The 18,730-nt window shown below is 55.0% G+C and overlaps 3 protein-coding genes across 3 annotated transcripts; 1 reads left to right on the forward strand and 2 right to left on the reverse strand.

Annotated features, from left to right (window-relative positions):
* Positions 1-140: 140 nt before the first annotated feature.
* PTH2 (parathyroid hormone 2) lies at positions 141-2,634 on the reverse strand. Its single transcript, XM_079119456.1, has 2 exons — positions 2,488-2,634; positions 141-1,986 (listed from the first exon to the last, which is right to left on the reverse strand). Exons 1-2 carry the CDS (start codon positions 2,610-2,612, stop codon positions 1,812-1,814), a joined length of 300 nt encoding a protein of 99 aa, XP_078975582.1. The 5' UTR covers positions 2,613-2,634; the 3' UTR covers positions 141-1,811.
* A 1,157-nt stretch (positions 2,635-3,791) lies between these two features.
* Positions 3,792-7,419, forward strand: GFY (golgi associated olfactory signaling regulator). The gene is made up of 4 exons (XM_079119455.1): positions 3,792-3,894; positions 5,043-6,219; positions 6,460-6,633; positions 7,072-7,419. Exons 2-4 carry the CDS (start codon positions 5,064-5,066, stop codon positions 7,269-7,271), a joined length of 1,530 nt encoding a protein of 509 aa, XP_078975581.1. The 5' UTR covers positions 3,792-3,894; positions 5,043-5,063; the 3' UTR covers positions 7,272-7,419.
* A 264-nt stretch (positions 7,420-7,683) lies between these two features.
* On the reverse strand, positions 7,684-18,467 carry SLC17A7 (solute carrier family 17 member 7). The gene is made up of 12 exons (XM_079119730.1): positions 18,285-18,467; positions 13,618-13,870; positions 12,521-12,639; positions 12,167-12,281; positions 11,991-12,078; positions 11,751-11,837; positions 11,517-11,659; positions 10,759-10,908; positions 10,483-10,615; positions 9,793-9,903; positions 9,272-9,399; positions 7,684-9,059 (listed from the first exon to the last, which is right to left on the reverse strand). Exons 1-12 carry the CDS (start codon positions 18,344-18,346, stop codon positions 8,766-8,768), a joined length of 1,683 nt encoding a protein of 560 aa, XP_078975856.1. The 5' UTR covers positions 18,347-18,467; the 3' UTR covers positions 7,684-8,765.
* Between the last annotated feature and the right edge of the window lie 263 nt (positions 18,468-18,730).

The following is an 18,730-nucleotide window of genomic DNA, read 5'->3' on the forward strand; positions in this document are numbered from 1 at the left end:
TTATAAACTAACATGAGATCATCAACAGAGGGGGAGGTGGGTCAAAATGACCATTACCTAGGTAAAAACTAAAGAATGGTTACATCCACACAATCACCATTCACATGGTACATTGTTTAGGAGAAATAGGAATCAAAAGAAATTTTTCATTTCATAAGAATTGTCTTTTGTATTGCTAAACATATCACCCTAAGTAACTGATGATGGGGGCAGAGGCGGGGTGTTCCCATAGGAGAAGTGTTTCCTACATAACATGGAGTCTCAGAGCAAAATGGAGTCTGTTTAGTCATTTCCCTTACAGTCTGGCCTTTAACTTTCTCATGGAACCAGATCTGTCAACCCATCACAGGGGAAATTGCACCTTTCAGTCTTTGTTTATTTGTAAAATTAGACCAACTTAGGCTGGAGGCGGGTGTAGCTCAGTGATACAGCGCTTGTCTAGAACGCGCAGAGCCCTGGGTTCAATACACAGCATAAGGGTGGCGGGGGTCAACTCCGGATGGTTGGTAGGATTATGATTATTCCTTGGTTTTTTGGTTGACTCATAAATAGTCCCACCCCTCACAACCTGCAGGCCAATTAGGACTCAGATAACCTCGGGAAAGGCAAGTTTCCAGGAGCCGGCCAGCCACGCCCCTCTTCCTGCACGCTCTCAGCTCCGCCCACTTTAGGCCAATCAGAGACCTGTCCGCAAGAGCCGCCCCAGCTCCTCCCAGCACCCAGGTGGGTTCAGTGAGCTCTGCTTGCTGCCTGGAGTGAGTCATTGGGACCCCATTCAGGGGCGGAACTGAACGATGGTCAGACCCCTAGCGGATAAGGTGGATTCGATTGTTTCCTCGCTTCACCTGTGACCCTTCCCCAACCCCTCCCCATCCCGCCCGGATACTGCTAGTCCCCTCTCTCCTGGCACCCGGTTAGATTCCCCGAGAAGGTCGCAGTTCAGAAATCCAGAAGAAACTATGCTGCAAGAGACGGAAAGGCTTTTTCTAATGAAAGCGTTTTTCTCTGTGTGGGGCTGGGTTGAAGTCTCTTTTGGGTGTTATCTAATTTGATCCAAATTACAGATGAGGAAAAGGGTGCGCATAGAGGTTAAGCCCTTCCCAATATCACAAAGCTAGGTTGGGAGATCCTGGGCTCGGATGTCAGAGGGTTTCACGCCAGAGCCGGCGTTCTTTCCTCTCCACCCAGGGGCAAGTGACCAGAGAGGAACAGCGAAATTGAGAGAGAATAAGAGCTGGAGGAGAGAAATGGAGACCCAAAAGAAAAAGAAGTCATGAAAGAGTAGAGCAGAGACAAAGAAGGGAGGTGATTAAGAAGGGAAGATGAGTTTTAGAGGCAGAAGAGTAGAGAGAAGAGGGAGATCTGCACAAGGATGGGAATGCAGAAAGGTGAGAAGAGAGGGGGGGAAAGAGGCCCAGAGAAGGGGGCAGAAACTGAGGGGACAGAGACCTCGGAGGTTAGAGTGCCTGAGAAAAGGGCAGAGATGAGGGTTGCGAGCAGAGGCAGAGAGGAGGACCAGAGGTCCGAGGTGAGAGAAAGGAACAAAGCTGAGGTAGGACGGGATCCCGAGGGAGGAGGGAAGCCAGCTTCCAAGAGAGAAAAGCAGGAATGGGGTGGAAGGAAAGATTATTTAAGGTGGGGGTAATTGAGGCTAGACACCAAAGTGGCCCACACAGGCCTCGCCCCGGTGTGCGCGCGCGCGCGCGCGCACACACACACACACACACACACACACACACACACGGCGCTGGAAGAAGGCGCAGTCGCGAGCTCGCCGCAGTATCTTTATTAATGCGGGGTGGGCGGGGCGCTCAGGGCGCGTCCAGCAGCAGCAGCTTGTGCATGTACGAGTTCAGCCAGTGGCGGCGCTCGAGGGCGGCCAAGAGCCGCGCGCGCTCTCGGAAGGCCGCGTCGTCCGCCAGAGCCAAGCTTCGCCGCGACAGTGGGGTGACTGGACCAGACGAGGCCCGGCCCGGGGTGCGAAGGCTGTAGGGAGACGGATGGACCCGTTGCCCCCTCCCATTGCAGGTGGTCCTTCCTGAGGTCTAACTCGAAGCTCCATTACTACACCGTGGTCTCCCCGCCCCCCCCCTCCGCCACCCCCGGTCTCCTCTCCTCTGCCCGCTGCGTGTCTGTCTCTCTCCCTTTCTCTCCCTCTCTCCCCTCCGCTCCCCAGGTCGGAAGCTCTCTTAGTATGCACGCGGAGTCCCACGCACTTGTCGGGCCCCAGCGCTCAGCGCACTGCCTGGCAAAGTAGCAGGCAGTAAACGTTGCTCAAAGAATGAGTCCGTTTCGGCACCGAGTCAACACCTTTCCCGGAATCTCTCTTGGATCTCCTTCTCGTGCTGATTCTCGGTCCACCCTCCTCTTCACATCCCCGCCTCCCGCGCGCCCAGGCTAGTCTCTGTCCTCTGGGTTTCTTTGCCTCCTCTTTGGGTCTCTCCGCACGTCTCTGGGTTCCCACCCCTTCCCAGACTTCGCACGTACCTGAAGACCCCGGCAGGAGGCAGGGCAACACCTGAGGCACTGCGGGTGCCCCAGGGCACAAGCAGCAACAGCAGCAGCAGCAGCAGCCGCACCCGGGGGCTTCTGGTCACCTGTCGGGTCTCCATCACCTGTGGAGGAGAGAGAAGGAAGAGCTCCTAAAGTTCAATCCGGACCAGAGCCCGGGGCCCCACCCTCCCTTCACCCTCCCTCCACCCAGCAACCTCCTGCGGGGGCCCCTACCGCTCAGTGGACTTGGGCAGCGATGCCGTAGCCCCCTTATATCTTCTCCCCAGCCCCCGGCTCTAGTGACGCAGGCCGGGCTGGGGGCGCTGGGTCAATTCCCCCCACAGGCTCATTAGGAGCCAGCTGCGATAATGAGGAGTCCAGGGTGGGGGCCTTGCCGCTTCCTTGGCGGCCACCAACTAATTGGGACCAGGAGCTGAGACCTGAGAAGAGGAAGGGGGAGAGAGAGACACAGAGGTGGGCACAGGGTGGGTGTGTCAGAGGGATAAAAATAGAGACTGCAGAGGGACCATCCAGTAGAAGTCAGAGACATAGAAAGAGACGAGGAAAACAACAGAGAGGAGGAGGAAGGGACACGCATGGGAGAAAATGCCACAGGAGGGAAGGACAAAGACAGAGGAGACCAAGCAAGGGAAGGAGAGGAAGGAAGCGAGAAATAGCCAGAGCCAGGTTGAGATGGAAGGTGGAGGGAAAAGGCTGTCAGAGAGAAGGAAAGGACAGATAGCAGAGAGAGGGACATGCCCAGAGAAAATCCCGAAGGGAGAGATCAGAGAGAGCAGGCCCCACACAGCAGGGAGGTGGGCAGAGGCTGGAGTACTAAAGGGCTGCACCTGGGACATGGGCTCCTGGATTCCCAGTTCCCCAGAGAGGATGTATACAGAGCTTGGACTCCTAGGTCTAAGGCTGGATGGGACAGGGACCCAATTTCCTGACTTTGGGGAAGGAATTGCTGGGAACCTGAATTCCTGAATCTGGGGAAGGAGGGAGCTGGAAGTATGGATTCCTGGGTCTGACTGGAAGGAGCTGGAGACCCTGACTTAGTCGGTTCAAGAATGAAGGTACCAGGGACCTAGATCCTTGGCTTTGGGGGCAGAGGGTCAGGACATTTGGTTTAAGAGGGAAGATAGTTTGGGTCACATCCTCCCCACATCACTCAGTCACTAACTCCCTTCTCCACTCCAGAGACAATGTCATTTATCTCTGTCCCTTTAAGAGCCTTAGCTGTTGCTAAGTTCCCAGGATCCCTGGGGAGGGGTCAGATGCGTCACCTGTGCACCTCCGGGACCCTAGCTCCTGCTGCCCCACCCAGAGTCATTCTGCAGCACTAACAGGTCTTTGCATCTAACTGCTCACCTGCTGTTATCTTGGACACCTACTGAACAGGTAAGATACCCCAAGTGACCCTGTCCCATTCAGGCATCTGCTACCTCCACCTGCACCTGACCACAGACCAATGCATCTCTATTCAGACCATCCCCTGAAATGTGGAGATCCTAGCTCCATCCTCAATAAACAGGGAGCTTAAGAGTCCTGCCCCAAAGCTCCCCCCAACTCAGCTAAGAAACCCAGTCCTCCAGAGTCTATTTCTGGAAGACCCAGGACTCAGGGTTCCCAAATTCCTTCTAACTGGGTCCAAGAGTTCCAGACCCCTGTGTCCCTTCTCTCCTATTCTCCAGCCCTGCAAACCTTACTCCCTCAAAAGTCTAGGCATCTGAACTTCCATTCTTTTTTTTTTTTTTTTTTTTTTTTTTTTTTTTTTTTGGTACCAGGGATTGAACCCAGGTGCGCTTAACCACTGAGCCACATCCCCAGCCCATTTTTCTTTTTCTTTTTCTTTTGAGGCAGGGTCTCACTTGGTCGCTTAGGGCCTCCCTAATTGCTGAGGCTGGTTTTGAACCTGCAATCCTCCTGCCTCAGCCTCCCAACTTTCTGGGATTACAGGTGTGCACCACGATGCCGGGTTTGAACTTCCAGCCTTCTAATCTGTGGAATGAGCCAGGGATTTAGACCTTAGCCCCCTCACCCTGTGGTACCCAGGATCCTGAAGCCCCAGCAACCTTCTGGTCCAGAACCTAAGTGTCTCCCTTCTCTCTCAGACTGCAGAGTCCAGCCCCAAGCTGTTCCTTCTGAGTTTTGTGTAAACAACTGTTGAGTCACGTAGTTCTGGAGGCTCAGGAAGGGTGAACCGTGTCCCCTGGGAGACCTGACAGCCGCCAAAGTTAAAGCCCAGGATTTATGAGGGCTTAGAGAGGTGTCATTTTTTTCCAATTTTCTGGGACCTCTTGGAGGAACAGATAAGAAAATTAACTACCACTGCCAAGAAGCCCAGTGCCTGTGACTTCCTTAGCAACAGCGCCTACAGCCCTACAGCCTTTGGGGAGCTGCAGTGGGGTTCTGCTCCTTTCCCTGGTGCCCAAACAGGGCCCTAAACCCACCTAGTCCACTTGGGAGTCAGTAGGAGTGGCCTCTGGGGATTGGGAGGGGCTCAGGAGGCTTTGACCTTAACCTCTTCGTCCCCGCTCCTCCAACAGCTACAGGCATCTCCCAGAGCTATGAAGTTCTTCAGCCCTATCCTCTTCCTCCTCGTCTTCTTCCTCACCCAGCTGGGTTCCAAGGCTGCTCCCTCAGCCTCTCCATCTCTGGCCTCCAAGTTTCAGGGGATGGGCCATGCCTCTGAGACCTCCCCTGGTGCTTCTAAAAATTCTACCAGAGATTGGTCTAACCCAGAATTCCCTGGGACTGTTTATCCTGCGCCCTCTGAGACCACTCTTGCAGTTTCTCCTGAGACCTCCCCCCTCAACTTCACTGAGACTCTCAGCCTTCACCTCCAAGGAACCCCACAGCCTATGTCCCCTGAGACCTCTAAGCCTGACTTACTCATGACCTCAGTATCAGATCTCCTAGACACCCCCAAAACTAGCCCCTTCAAAGTGACAGAAACTTCTGAGACCCCCAAATCTGACCCAACTGGAAATCCACACCCAGGATCCCCTGAGACCTCCAAACCTAATCTCTCAGAAACTTCACATCCAGAATTTCCTGAGATCCCAAACACTGACCCTATACAGACCACACACCAAGAATTGCCAGAGACTCCCCAACTTAACACCACTGATGTCCCACATGCCAAAACCCCCAAGACCCCAAATCCTGACCCCGCAAAGACCCTTGATTCCAAATCTCTAGAAACCCATGACCCTGACACCTCTGAGGTCCCAAAGTCTGAATTCCCCCGAACAATCCGTCCTGATCCTACTGAAACCCCCCACCCAGAGTCCCATGTGACCTACACCAGCCCTACTGAAATCCCTCCCACCCACTACCAAGATGCAACAGAGGTGTCCGTGACCTCCGAGCCCGAAATCTCCACTAGTCTTGACCCAGAAATGCTTATGACCTTCAAGAATGAAGTCACTGCCTTAAATGAACTGCACCTGAACCCCCCACCAGAAACCCATACGGCCACGCAGTCCGACCTCTCTAAATTGCCCACCTCAGATTCTCCAGGGACCACTGAACTCAAGGACCCCCAGAACTCTGGCACTAAAGGGTCAGACACTCCTCCTCCCTCAGCCCGGATTGCAGGTCCCCCTGCTTCTCAAGAGCTCCCCAATAAGCAGGCCCCTGCAACACCCCGGCCCCCCCAGCGGCGCAGCAGAGGAGACAGAGTCAATACTATCATCGTGGTGGAGCGAGTGAAAGAGACCGGTGAGGGGCTGGGCCTGGAGCCCTGGGTCTGAGGGAGGAGGGCTGGGCCTGGAGCCCTGGGTCTGAGGGAGGAGGCTGGGCCTGGAGCCCTGGGTCTGAGGGAGGAGGCTGGGCCTGGAGCCCTGGGTCTGAGGGAGGAGGCTGGGCCTGGAGCCCTGGGTCTGAGGGAGGAGGCTGGGCCTGGAGCCCTGGGTCTGAAGGATGAAGAAGCTGGATTGGATTGCCCCTCTCCTGCTCCAGGTGTGACTCTGGTGGGGCGCCCGCGCGGCGCTACGGGAGGGGCCCTGTGCCTGTTCTTTGCGGGGACTGGGCTGCTGATCGGCATCTTCCTCCTGCTGTGGTGTCTCTACCGCCGGGCGGCCCAACACCGGCCCTTCGCACACCACAGGCTCCCGGACAGCGGGGATGAGCCCGGTGAGTGCCTGCTTTCCCTGAATGCCTGAATTCGCTGAATTTCCTTAACCTTCTGGGCCCTTTAGGGCGCTCTGCCCCAAAATACAGGACCCCCATTCAAGACCAGTAAAAGCCCTGACCGCTCCAAGGCCATGTCCTGCCCCTTAATTATCTGAAGTTTCACACGCACACTTCCAGGTCCTCCTCTAACTCAGTTGGAAATTGCCCCTCCCGGAGCAACGCTGCGGCTCTGATTTCCCCGCCCCCTCCCGGCGGGCCCCGCCCCATAAAGCCCCGCCCCTTCCCGGAACCACACCTCCACGTTTATTCAGGTGCCCTCAACGTATCCTTTGAACACCCAGTTTAAATGGATAATCGGAATCTCTCGGGCCTCCTCACAGGCCAGAGGTCAGGAGACCGACAGGTCCTGGGGATGACCCCGTCCCTTTGCTTCCTCAGTTTTGCATTTGGACGCCCCGAAGGACCCCTACGACCTCTACTTTTATGCGCCAGATGCCTGGGTCCCTTCGCACATCGCCACCAAGCAGCCCCCTCCCACACCCCCACTACCACCCAAGCTTCCCCCGCCGCCACGCGGGGGTCGGCCCCAGCGCCTGGAGTCGCTGTCCCCAGCCACCCTCCCCAACAACTTCGTGTGAGCCCCTTCGGGGTCCAGCGGGACCTGTGCATTGCTAGACGGAGGGAGAACCCAGAGGTCCTGTCCTCCTGGCAGGCTTGGCTGCTTAGTGGAGTTCCTCGGTAGAGGGTCCGACAAAGAGAATCGCTTTCGCTAATCTGAGAACACAGTCTGAGGCCGAATAAATCAGGTGTTCCCACAGCTTGAGACCTCCGACCTGAGTTTTGGGCCACAGGGACAGAGTACTGAGTTGGCTGTGACTGAGGGGGAAGGGAGCAAGTTAGAGGCTGGTCTGGATCTGAGAGAGGAAGGCACTGGGGCCCAGACCCCTGGGCCTGAGGAAAGAGGAGGGCTGGACCTGGGCCCCTGGGCCTGAGGGAGGAGGGGGGGTCAGGATTCCTGTGACCCCACAACCCAGGACAACTGAGTCTGTACACCAAAGCATTTTATTGGAGTGGGGCAGGGCAGGATTTACGATCACAGAGACAGACACCAAGACACAACCCTGCCCCAGGAAAAACTCCTTTCCCCCAGCCCCATTCCCTTTCCTGGGATTCTGTGACTTCTCCTACATATATTCCCCAAATTCTAAACTGAAAGAGGGGTGTCTGAGAGGGGAAGGATCCCAGATTTTAATCATTTAGCCCCTGAGGGACACAACAAATGGCCACTGAGAAACAGGGTAGTCCGATACCACCCAGGAGAATAAAGTGCAAGGAATCGGGGGGGTGAAGGGCATCTTGAAACCACCATGGGGAAATTCAGTGGTGGTGGCTTCAAACCATTGAATAAATAGACTAGAGCAGCCACTATTTAAACCTGAAAACTGTATCAGAAAAAGTGCACAGGGGTGGAGAGGCAAGTTGTTAAAACTGCCATTTTGGTTGTTTCCCTGGAGGTTGTGCAAAGCTAGGGAGAAGGTTGGTGAATTTGGTGCTTCAGCAGAATCTGCTGGTGGTAGGGGTGAAGGGGGTGGTTGAAACCGCCGTTTTTCCCTCAGAAACGCTGGTGAGAATGAATCCCTGGAATGGCGGGGATGGGGAATTGGGAAACCAACCCAGAAAATGCAGAGGAGTTAGGAGAGATTTGGAAATTCTAGAGGAGGACCTTGAACTTTTCTGGGGAGGCGGACTGAGGAATCTCAGGGGTTAACCTGAGAGTCTCTGGGGTTAAAGGAAAGGAGGAGGTGCCTCAAAACCACAAGAGAGAGTAAGAGGTTGAACTGTCCATTCAAATAAAGCCCTGAAAGGAGAGATCTGAAACCACTGAGGCAGAAGGAGTGGAGAAGGGAAACTTCAAGGGGCATGTGGGTATTCTTGAAACTGCCAGTCTGCAGCTCCACTACCCCTGAGAGGCAGTTGGGAAGGGAGGAGGTTTTGACAGCATTGGGAACAAGGGAAAGTGCTTTTTAGGCCTGGCAAGACAGAGAGGAGTGGGGTTCCTTGACACTGCCACTCAGGCCAGAGATGTATGAAGTGGAGGTCCTGGAAACTGCCATTCGATGGGAGGCACATGGTCAGTAGTCCCGGACAGGGGGTGGGGGCCTGGGGGGCTGAACCGTGCTGTGTGTTGCCCCATAGGAAGGAGGGGGAGCAGGGGGTGCTCCAGGGGGCTCAGCTTCATCCTCCATTTCACTTTCGTCACTGCCAGCCAGCTGGTCATGGCCAACGAACCCACACTTCTCTTCGCTCATCTCCTCAGGCTCCGCCCATGGCTGCTTCTCTCCAGAGGCAAAGACCCCATAGAAGATGACACCCCCATAGTGCACCAGGGAGGCAATTAGGAACACATACTGCCACTCCTCCCGAGTCTGTATGGGGGACAACAAAGGATGAGGTCAAGTAAGAGGACAGATAAACAGGGGTGGAGAGTGAACAAGGCAGGGGGGCATGAATAATCAGAGAAAGGGAGGCTGAGGTTCAGAGAGAGGAAAGAGACCAGAAAGGGCAATGGACAGAACGTGGTCAAGAAGCAACCAGACATACATTTGGAGGGCAAGGGAAGCAGGGTCTGAACACCGACCTTGTGCTTAGTCATGGCGCCCACGATGATAGGACACACCATGCCGGACAATGTGCCCACGCCGTTGGAAATGCCCATGAGGATGCTGGCATAGCGCGGAGCGATGTCCAGGTGGTTCACGTTGAACCCTGACATGGAGGAAGCCAGGAAGCTTTACACCCAAATCGCACTACAGGGATCCCACCAGGATGTTCCAGATCCCCACATCAACTCCCCTCTTGTTTATGGGGTGGGTAACAGGGATTGAACCCAGGGGCCCTTAATCACTGAGCCACACACCCAGCCCATTTCATGGTTTTATTCTGGGATAGGGTCTCGATAAGTTGCTTAGGGCCTTATTAAGTTGCTGAGGCTGACTGAACATGTGATCCTCCCGCCTCAGCCTCTGGAGCAGCTGAACACCCCCCTCCACCACCACTTTTTAGTCCACCTTTTGCAAGGCAGGAAGATCCATTTCTGAGTCAGAAAGCTCCCTATACAACTGACCAACATTCCACAAGCTGCGCATCTGCCGTTCTCACCAGAGATGGCGAAGCCGCTGAAGCCCACTGCAAGGACCAGGAAGGAGATGGCCACGCCTTTGGAGTGGGAGTAGCCGACCACCAACAGCAGCGTGGCTTCCATGCCAAAGCCTAAGGAGGGCCGTGTCTCCTGAGTGCCCGCCAAGGTGGGGCGCAGGCTGCCCCAGATCCCCTTTCCAGGCCTGTTCCTATCCCAATCTTCCTCTTGGTCCCGGATGGGTCACCGCTGTACTGGGCCCAGGTCTTTTCTCCCATTCCTCTAGACCCAGGAGCAGTACCCTGTTTTCCCAAGACCAGACTTTGTCATGGCCCCCTAACTAGGCCACATCCTGAAGCTGCAGGATCTGAACCACATTTGTGCACCTCCGTGCTCTCCCTCTGTCACCCCGCCCCCACTCAATAGGCAGCATGCCCTTGCCAGGACCCCCCACTCATAGACCCTAGTGTCCTGCTCTGCCAAGTCACTTGAAGGCCTGCCCTTTCGTGCCCAGCTTCGTCTCCTACACTAGCCTTGCCCTTCCACGCGTGGCCTCTGAGACTGATGCATGAGAATCTGTTCCACGCAGGCCTGCCTTCAATCCTCGCCCTGTCCTATTAACCACGCCTTTAGGCCACGCCCATCCCAGGGCCCACCCATTGGATTCGCCCCACCTCTCTCTGCTCCAAGGAGGAGGTCCCTAGGCCACTCACCCCCGCAGTTCATTAACTTGCGCACGTTGGTGGTGGACATAATGCGACGGCTCCGCAGGAAGTCCGCAATCTGACCCCCGATGGGCACGATAATTGTCATGACCAGATGAGGCAGCGCTGACACCAGGCCCACCTGCAGGAGCAGGTGTGTGTGGGGGGGTGAGGTGCCGTCAGAGATTGCTGATTTGCTGTCTCTGCCTGTAGACGCTCCACCGGCTTCTCCCTGCCTGGGGATCCCTCTCTCACCCGCGCCGCGCTCCCTCCTCCAGGGCCTACCTTGCTGATCTCAAAGCCAAATACTTCTTCAAAGTACGCGGGTTGGGAGATGAGGAGCAGGTAGAATGTCCAGCTGCGGCAGAAGTTGGCCACGATGATGGCATAGACTGGCATAGACGTAAAGAATCGCCTCCAGGGTGTGTTAAATTTCTGGGGAGGGCGGGGATGGGAGAGGCCGCTAAGATGGACACCAGAGATAGGTGCTTCCACATGTCCCTTCAGTGACCCCACTGTAGTCTCCCAAAGATCCATGAATCCCGACCTTACTGAAGTCTCTAGGGAATCTAAGGGCACTGGCCAAGCTGTTTCCCCATGGGGACCTAAGAGGTTGGAATCGCTGCGACATTTCAGGGATGAAGTGGTGGATCCTGGCTCTTCAGTGGCCTCTCAGTTTCTCAGGTGTCAGCCCACGACGACTCATATATTGAGCCCAGGAGTCTCTGTTCCCCACACCCCCTAAATCTAACTTCATCCACCCCAAGGACTAGCAAAAACCCCACATTCTAATCCGCCTCCGGTTGCTTTGAACCACGCCTCATTGGTAGTTCTAATCCCACCCTCCTCGCGACCTAACCCCGCCCCATGCGCCTGCTAATCCCGCCCTCCACCGGGCATAACCGGCTCCTAGATTCTAGCCCCGCTGTTTTTGTGGTCGGGTCCTGTCTCCTCAGAGTCTACAGGAACCCGGCAGGATCTACAGCCTGTGCATGTTCAAACCCAGACATCCCTCCCCGCCCCACCCCAGCTTTTGCCCAGACCGTAACGGGGTTCATGAGTTTGGCGCTCTCGCCGATGGCGTCCTCGATGTATTTGCGCTCCTCCTCGGAGATGCTGGGATGCAGTGCAGGGGACTCATAGGAGACAAGCAACCAGAACAGATACCAGAAGATCCCGAAGCTGCCTGAGGGGGGTCAGGAGGGCATGGGAACGGGGTGACGACGGGCCCCACTCCGCCCCAGAGCCTCCTGGAACCAGGCATCGGGGTCCCTCACCGTAGACGTAGAAAACAGAGCTCCATCCCGAATACTGCACCAGGACCCCAGCGAGGGGCATCGCGACCACTGCCCCAGCATAGGAACCTAAGGAAGAGGATTCTGGATAGAGAACAAGTCCATCCTCCCAGATCTCAGGAATATGGACCCTCAGACCTCGCCTTTCTAGGACACTGAAGTAAAGACCACACCCTTCCTCCCTCAGATGCAGGAATTGGGTCCTCAGCTCCTTTCTCTTACCGCAAAAGGCTGTCGTCGCCAGGCGACTCCGTTCTAAGGGTGGGGCCCATTTGCTCCAGATCCCGTGGCAGGCGGGGTATGTGACCCCCTAAATACGAAAAAAAAAAAAAAAAAAAAAAGTCAATGAGAAGAGGCGGGATCAGATGGGGGCGGGATCATATGAGGCTGGGCTTTACCTCTACCAACCCCTGCAGGATCCTCACGAAGATGACACAGCCATAGTGGACTCGGGCAGCTGAAGGGATCAGCATGTTTAGAGTGGAGGTAGCCACAATGGCAAAACCGAAAACCCTGATGGGAAGGGTGGGAGAAAAAGATTCCTAGGATGCCCTCCCCGCCCACACCAGGCTAGGCCCTATGTTCCCCAGAATTCCTAGTCCCACCAAATCCGTGATTCCCACCTTCCACAATCACAAGCCCCGCCCCAAACTCAGGCTCTTCCCATTTCCCTGGAGGCAGATCCCCAAGTTCAAGATACACTCACTCCACTCAACTGTAGGTCTATCCACCTTGAGGCCCCACCACCATACCTGTTGGCTGCGAATTTTTGGCAGATAAATCCTCCAGGAATCTGAGTGACAATGTAGCCCCAGAAAAAGGAGCCGTGTATGAGGCCGACAGTCTCTGGATCCCAGCTGAACTGGGCTTTCTGTGGGCCAAAAGGCACATCAAACCAGCCACCCAGCCCCAGGCCCTGCCCTCCACCAATCAGCGGCCAGAGAATTAGCCCCTTGGCCAATCAGCAGCAAGGATACCCTCCCACCGCCCAAACACCTGCCAATCAGATATCAGGCCATCTTCTGTCAGTTGACAAACCGCTCTTCAAGTTGCTAGGAGGAGTACTACCGCCTTAACAACAGGACACATTGCTGCCTAGTAGCTTCCTTCTGCCTGCTTTCCTACTTCAATACCCCTCTCTGAATGTCCCAGGGCCCATAGCATGGGGTTGTCTCTACTTCTATCCATTTTATAACCTGTTTGTGGGATGACCTGGATAAGGTCTGGGCAGGGACAAGGAACTGCTAAATTAGGGGTGGTCCTGATTGGAAAGGAGCAAAAGGAGGGCCTCTGGTAGTCCACAGTCCAAACCAGGATTTTTCCCCGCAAGGCAGGGGCATGGTCTCTACAGTACTGAACTTAAAATATCGGAAAATCTGAGATGGGGCCGGGTTTTAAGACAACCAGAGTACATCGGGCATAACTAAGGCGGCCGCGGGACTTCAGATAATACAGGATCAAGTTTAGGGAGGAACTTGAGATAGGACTAGAATTGAATAAATGTGAGCCAGGAACATGAGCTTGGGGCACAGGCGTGAACAAAATTGCTGGTAGGTACGAAATGGAAAAGAGGTAACACATAGGGGACCTAATGCTGGAACGGAGTCTACTTTTTGGAATCAGAGACCAGAAAAGGGGGCGGGGCTTCATTTCGATCTGGGTGGGGCTTAGGAAGTGGAGAGCCCTGTGGGGGGAGTTAGAGCTAAGGAGTGATACAGCTGGACCCCGGCACTAAGGCTGTGGTTGTGAGGGGCGTGGTCTGGACCGCTTGTAGGCGAACATGACGTCATCAGGGGCGTGGGCAAGATTAGCACCCGACTGCTGCGCCAGGACTCCTGCCCTGAGCTACCTGCACCACCACGTGGCCCCCGCGGTGGGTTGTGCTGTTGTTGACCATGGAGACGATGGCCACGCCCAGGTTGCAGCGGATGCCAAAGCTGATGCAAAAGCCCAGACCGCTCATGATGGCGATAATGTAGCGGCGAGGGAGGCCAAAACAGGTGCAGTCTACAACTGGCGGGTCCCGGGTCTGCGTTGTCACCGGGCGCCCGTCAGCACTCAGCTCCAGGGTCTCCGCACCTTCCTGCCGCTTCTCCAGAAGTCTTCAGTGCAACAAGAGTTAAAGTCTCAGAAGTCCGTACCCCCAGACCCCAACTCCCTGTGACACGGGAGTCCAATGCAAAAACTCCTGCTTTTCGAGACCCAGAATTCTAAGCCCTCACCCCTTTCTTTGCTAGGAGTCCAGGTCCCTGGATCTCTTATCTCCCCACGATCAAGGAATCTGGTCCCATTTCTATCTCTCTTGAACTAGGAAAACGCGTCCCCAATCCTCCCCGCCCTCAGGCTCAGGCGTGAAGGTTCTCAGCCTCCTTATCCCTCAACTCTCTCATCTCTCTCAACTCGGGACTTCTAGACCAAAGACTTCTTTGAGATCCAAGAGACTATGTCCCCATCACCCACTCTAAGGCCCAAATACTCTCCCCAGCCCCCATCCTAGATCTCAGTCTATTTGAGGAAGCAAAAGGTGCTAAGGAGAGACCTCAGCAAAGGTGTCAAAAGAACAGATGCTTCCCAGCTATACACCACCGCCTCCACACACACATGCCCTTCCCTGCTTTCAGGCCCAGGTGTGGGGCTGACATCCAGCTGACTCCACCACAGCCACCAGAACCCCATTCCCAGGAACAAGGAGGTGGGGAGAGGGCCAGCCAAGCCCAGGAATCCAGCAGCCCAGCCTGAGCATCCCTGAGGAAGCTTGAGTTCAGGCTGTCAGCCTAGGGGGCAGGGAGGGGGGAGTGGCGGGTGGTGTCCTGGCAGGGGACAGATGGCCCTGGTAGAGAGATTGGCTCATTCCCCAGCGTGATTCTCGCCCCCGCCCATTCTGGATCCAGGATTGAGTCTGTGATGATGGATAGGGCACTTGGAGGGCCGCCTCAAACCCAGAGAGAGACTGCAGGAAAAAAAGAGATGCCTGGAGACAGGTGGGGAAAGACTGGAGATGAGGGGAACAGATAAAGGGGAGCCGCATAGGCACCCAGAGAGCCAGGGCTGGAAATACAGAAGGGGCAGAGAGGGGAGAGGGTGGGGGACAGACACCCAGAGAAAGGGCACAGAAACCCAAAGAGAGTGGGACAGAGGCCCAGAGACAGGAGGCAGAAGCCAGAGAGAGGAGGGATGATAAACAGAGAGGGAGCAGGACGGAGATCCAGAGAGGGAGGCAGAGACCCAAAGAGAGGTAAGACCCAAAACCCAGGACAGAGGACATAGATGCAGAGGGAGGAGAATAGATACCCCGGATGTTGAAAGATGGAGAGACTAAGAGACAAAGGTGAGGCAGGCTGGGAACTGATGTGTGAGGTGTGGCCCCTCTCTGAAGCGGGTAAGCAACCAGGGTATCGGGCTGGATCCCAGGAAGGGGCTAGAACAGATGGAGGCGAGGGAGACTGGGACGGGGGAGGAAAGAACAGCCAGACGGTCTGGGGGGAGGGAAGTGGAAGAGATGAGAAAACACAGCCACGCTCCCATCCTAGAACTTAAGGAGGTGGGGAAGGGATGTTAAGAAATGGAGGGGTTAGAAAGAGGGAGGAGTGGACAGAACTCAGGGGAATGAGGACTGAGACCCAGGGTGAGGGTTGAGAGAGCCTGAGACAGGTGGAACTGGAGCCCGCAGAGTGAATAGTACAGTATGGCAGGAATTTCCCTCAGGTACCCCCTGTCGCCCAATTGTCACCCAATGAGATTAGGTCTTGACCCATCTTGATATCAGATATTTGACCCTGAAGTTCAAAATGTGATTGCAGCCCCTGAAATGTGATAATCATGGTTTATATTGTGAGATGTCAGATCTCAAGCCAAGACTTTTTAAATGGTGGTCTCAGTATTCCACATCTATAAAATGGGGGTGAGGGACTGGGGTTGTGGCTCAGTAATAGAGTGCTAGCCTAGCATGTGTGAGGCACTGGTTCAATCCTCAGCACCACATAAATAAATAAATCAAATAAAGATATTGTGTCCATCTATAACTAAAAAAAAAATCTTTAAAAAATAAAAATAAGGGCTGGGGATAAAGCTCAGTTGGTAGAGTGTTTGCCTCACAAGCACAAGGCCCTGGGTTCAATCCCCAGCACCACAAAAAAATAAAAAATATAAAAATAAAAATAAAAATAAAATGGGGGCAAGATTAGCAAGTTCCGACAGAGGAAATGTTGAGGTGATGGTAACCGTTCTAGTAGACCAGCAATACAGACAACAGAACAGAGAGAGGACAGCCTGGGTGGAGATCCCCCTCCCCTCTTTGGAGAGATGCCCAGACCTCAGACCTGGGGACTCAGTGATGAGGAGAAGCCACTTTTAAGAAGTAGTTGACCAAAATGGAGAGGAGGTCTCAATTGCCCTCTCTCAGGAATGCCCACTCTCTTTCTCCTTATGGCCTTTTGTTTTTATCTTCCCCCTTGCACAACTAAGGAAAGTGAGGTTCAGAAAGCAGAATCAAGGTCATGCAGAAGAATAGCAATAGTAATGGGGGGATGGGATGTGGCTTTGTGCTTAGGCACCTTTGGGTTCAATCCCAAGTATAAAAAAAAAAAAAAAAAAATAGCACTGGGGCCTGGTCTTTCTTGGTCCTCAGTTTTGCTCAAAGGAGGTATTATGACTTCCATCTCCCTGCTTTCCCCTTCCTCCCATGTCCTTGTCCCATGTCTCCCTGGGTACTGTCTGTTTCCTGGCCCAAGAGTCCTTCACCCACTCTAGCGTCACTCATCTCGAGGAAAATCTGCAGCTTATATACCAGGTTGGGGATGGAGACTAGGCTCATCTGGGTTCAGATGATGGGTCTTGTACTCAGTCACTGACACCCCCACTCCCAAACTGAACCTGTTTCCCCAGCCTTATCTAGAGGATGACATGGGATGTTGTGGTAGGTCCAATACAGGCATTCTCCCCCTTCTCTAGCCATCAGAAGGAACCCTGGGCTTTGGATGCAAATGCTCTTCTTTGCACAAACTCCCTGCTCATTGTCCTGGCCCGAGTTCTGAACTCTGGGGTCTCTGGGACCCAGGAGGCAGCTCAGCGAGGTGAGGGTGAGGCAGAAATAGACTGAGAGAAACCCAGACACGGTTGAGAAACTGAGAAGCCCAGACTAAGGGAGGGGGCCTAAGGAGCACATCCCTCCTGCTGCCACCCCCCCAGCCCCCTCCGTCAGCACATCTCTCTCCCTCTCCTGACTTCGCACTGATGTATTTTGAGAAACTCGTGAAAGGAGGCGAGAAAAAGGGTGGGGAGGGGATGAAAAACTGGGAAAAAAAAAAAGGAGTGAAGTGCTCTCAGCCCCCCCTCTACCCCCCGAACTGCGCCATCCCTGTGCCTCCTCCCTCTGTCCTGCCTTATTCCTGTCTCTCATGTTACTGAAAGGTGGGGTAACTTTGGTTGGAGCTAGGAGGTGATCCTGCAGCAAGCAGGACTAATGTTAGACTTAGAAAAGGACTTGAATGGCCTAGTGAGATGAACTGAGGGTCAACTAAAGGTGGCCTCAGGGCTGTGGGTCAAGGGGACAGGGTCTGAGGCCATGGGGGCAGGGGCACAGTGTTAAGGAGGCTGTCTCCTTCCCGCCCTGTGGCCAGGTATTTTTAGGCTTTTCCGCAGCTGAGTTATTTCTCTGACTTAGAGCCAAAGCTGAGGTTGGGGGTAAGAGACTGCAGGGGAAGTGTCCACACTATCCTGAGGGACACCCAGGTCACTGGAGTCATCACTCCAGATAGAAGGAAGTCCCTCTCAGCTCTAGCCTGTATCTCTTGGAAAGTCTGTCCTACCCCAGGAGCCTAATTTTTTGGCCTGCAACACTCCCCCAGAGACCCAGGATACCCTGGCTTCTTCCCCCAGCTTAACCCCCCTCAAGGACAAGGACCTGTGGGCCCCAATCCGCTTTAGCTTCAGATTAAACTCCCTGAGGGACAGAAAGTGAGAAAGACAGAAGGATGGGGAGACCCAGGGTGGGGAAACACAACTCAGAGAGACAGGGGCAGAGATCCCAGATAAAGAGGGAGACAGAATCCCCAAAGAAGGGGTACCATAGACTCAGTGAAGAGAAAAGACCAGAGTCAGAAGTTAACAGAGATCTATTGATAGCAGTGGTCAGAGAGGAGCAGGAGTGAGCACTGGGACAGAGATCCAGAGAAAAAGAGGGGACAGGAACCCGCAGATAAACGTGAAGAGGGAGTGGTACAGGGATCAGAGAATGGGACAGAGACCCTGAGCAAGGGAAATGTACAGTCCCAGAGAAAGAGTAGAGTCCTTTGTGCCCGTGAGGTGCAGACAAAAATGAATGAGGTAATGGACAGACTGGACGGGGAGAACAGCGCCTTTGGAGACTGAGCGAGAAAAATGGACAGATGGGTGGACCTCACACACACACACCATACTAGGGTATTGCCTTGTCCTTCTGTCCTGCTCCCAGGTGGGAATGAGCATTTTCCTTGGACCCTCACACTCTTCCCCTCCCAAGACCTCCACCAGGCTCACCGGTGCAGCTTCCCGAGGGCGCGACCCGCTAGCTTCCGAAACTCTTCCTGGCGGAACTCCATGGTGGCTGCCCCTGACGCCCGTCCCCCCGCCGATCCCCCCCGCCCGCGGGCCCGGGCGGCCGCGTCCGGGTTCCCGGGGTCCGCCCCGGCCCGGCCGGCCCCGCAGCTCCGCTCGGGGGGAAGGAGGCTGCGAGTGCGGGCTGCCTGGGGGCTGTCACAGGACTCAGCACCGGGGGCGGGGCGGGGCGGGGCGGGGCGGGGCGCGGAGAGGCCCCGCCTCAGAACACGCTAAATCCCGCCCCTTATACGTTAGACACGCCCCTTTCCCAGCCCTCCCATCCTCCGTCTCCGCCGGTCCACCCCAAGACTACGCCTCCAGTTTCTGAACTCACTCGGAATTACATCGACCCAAGATAGCTCCAACCTCCCTAGGTCCTCCCACCC

Source organism: Sciurus vulgaris (assembly GCF_902686455.1).
Source record: "Sciurus vulgaris genome assembly, chromosome: 17".
Classification (NCBI taxonomy): domain Eukaryota; kingdom Metazoa; phylum Chordata; class Mammalia; order Rodentia; family Sciuridae; genus Sciurus; species Sciurus vulgaris.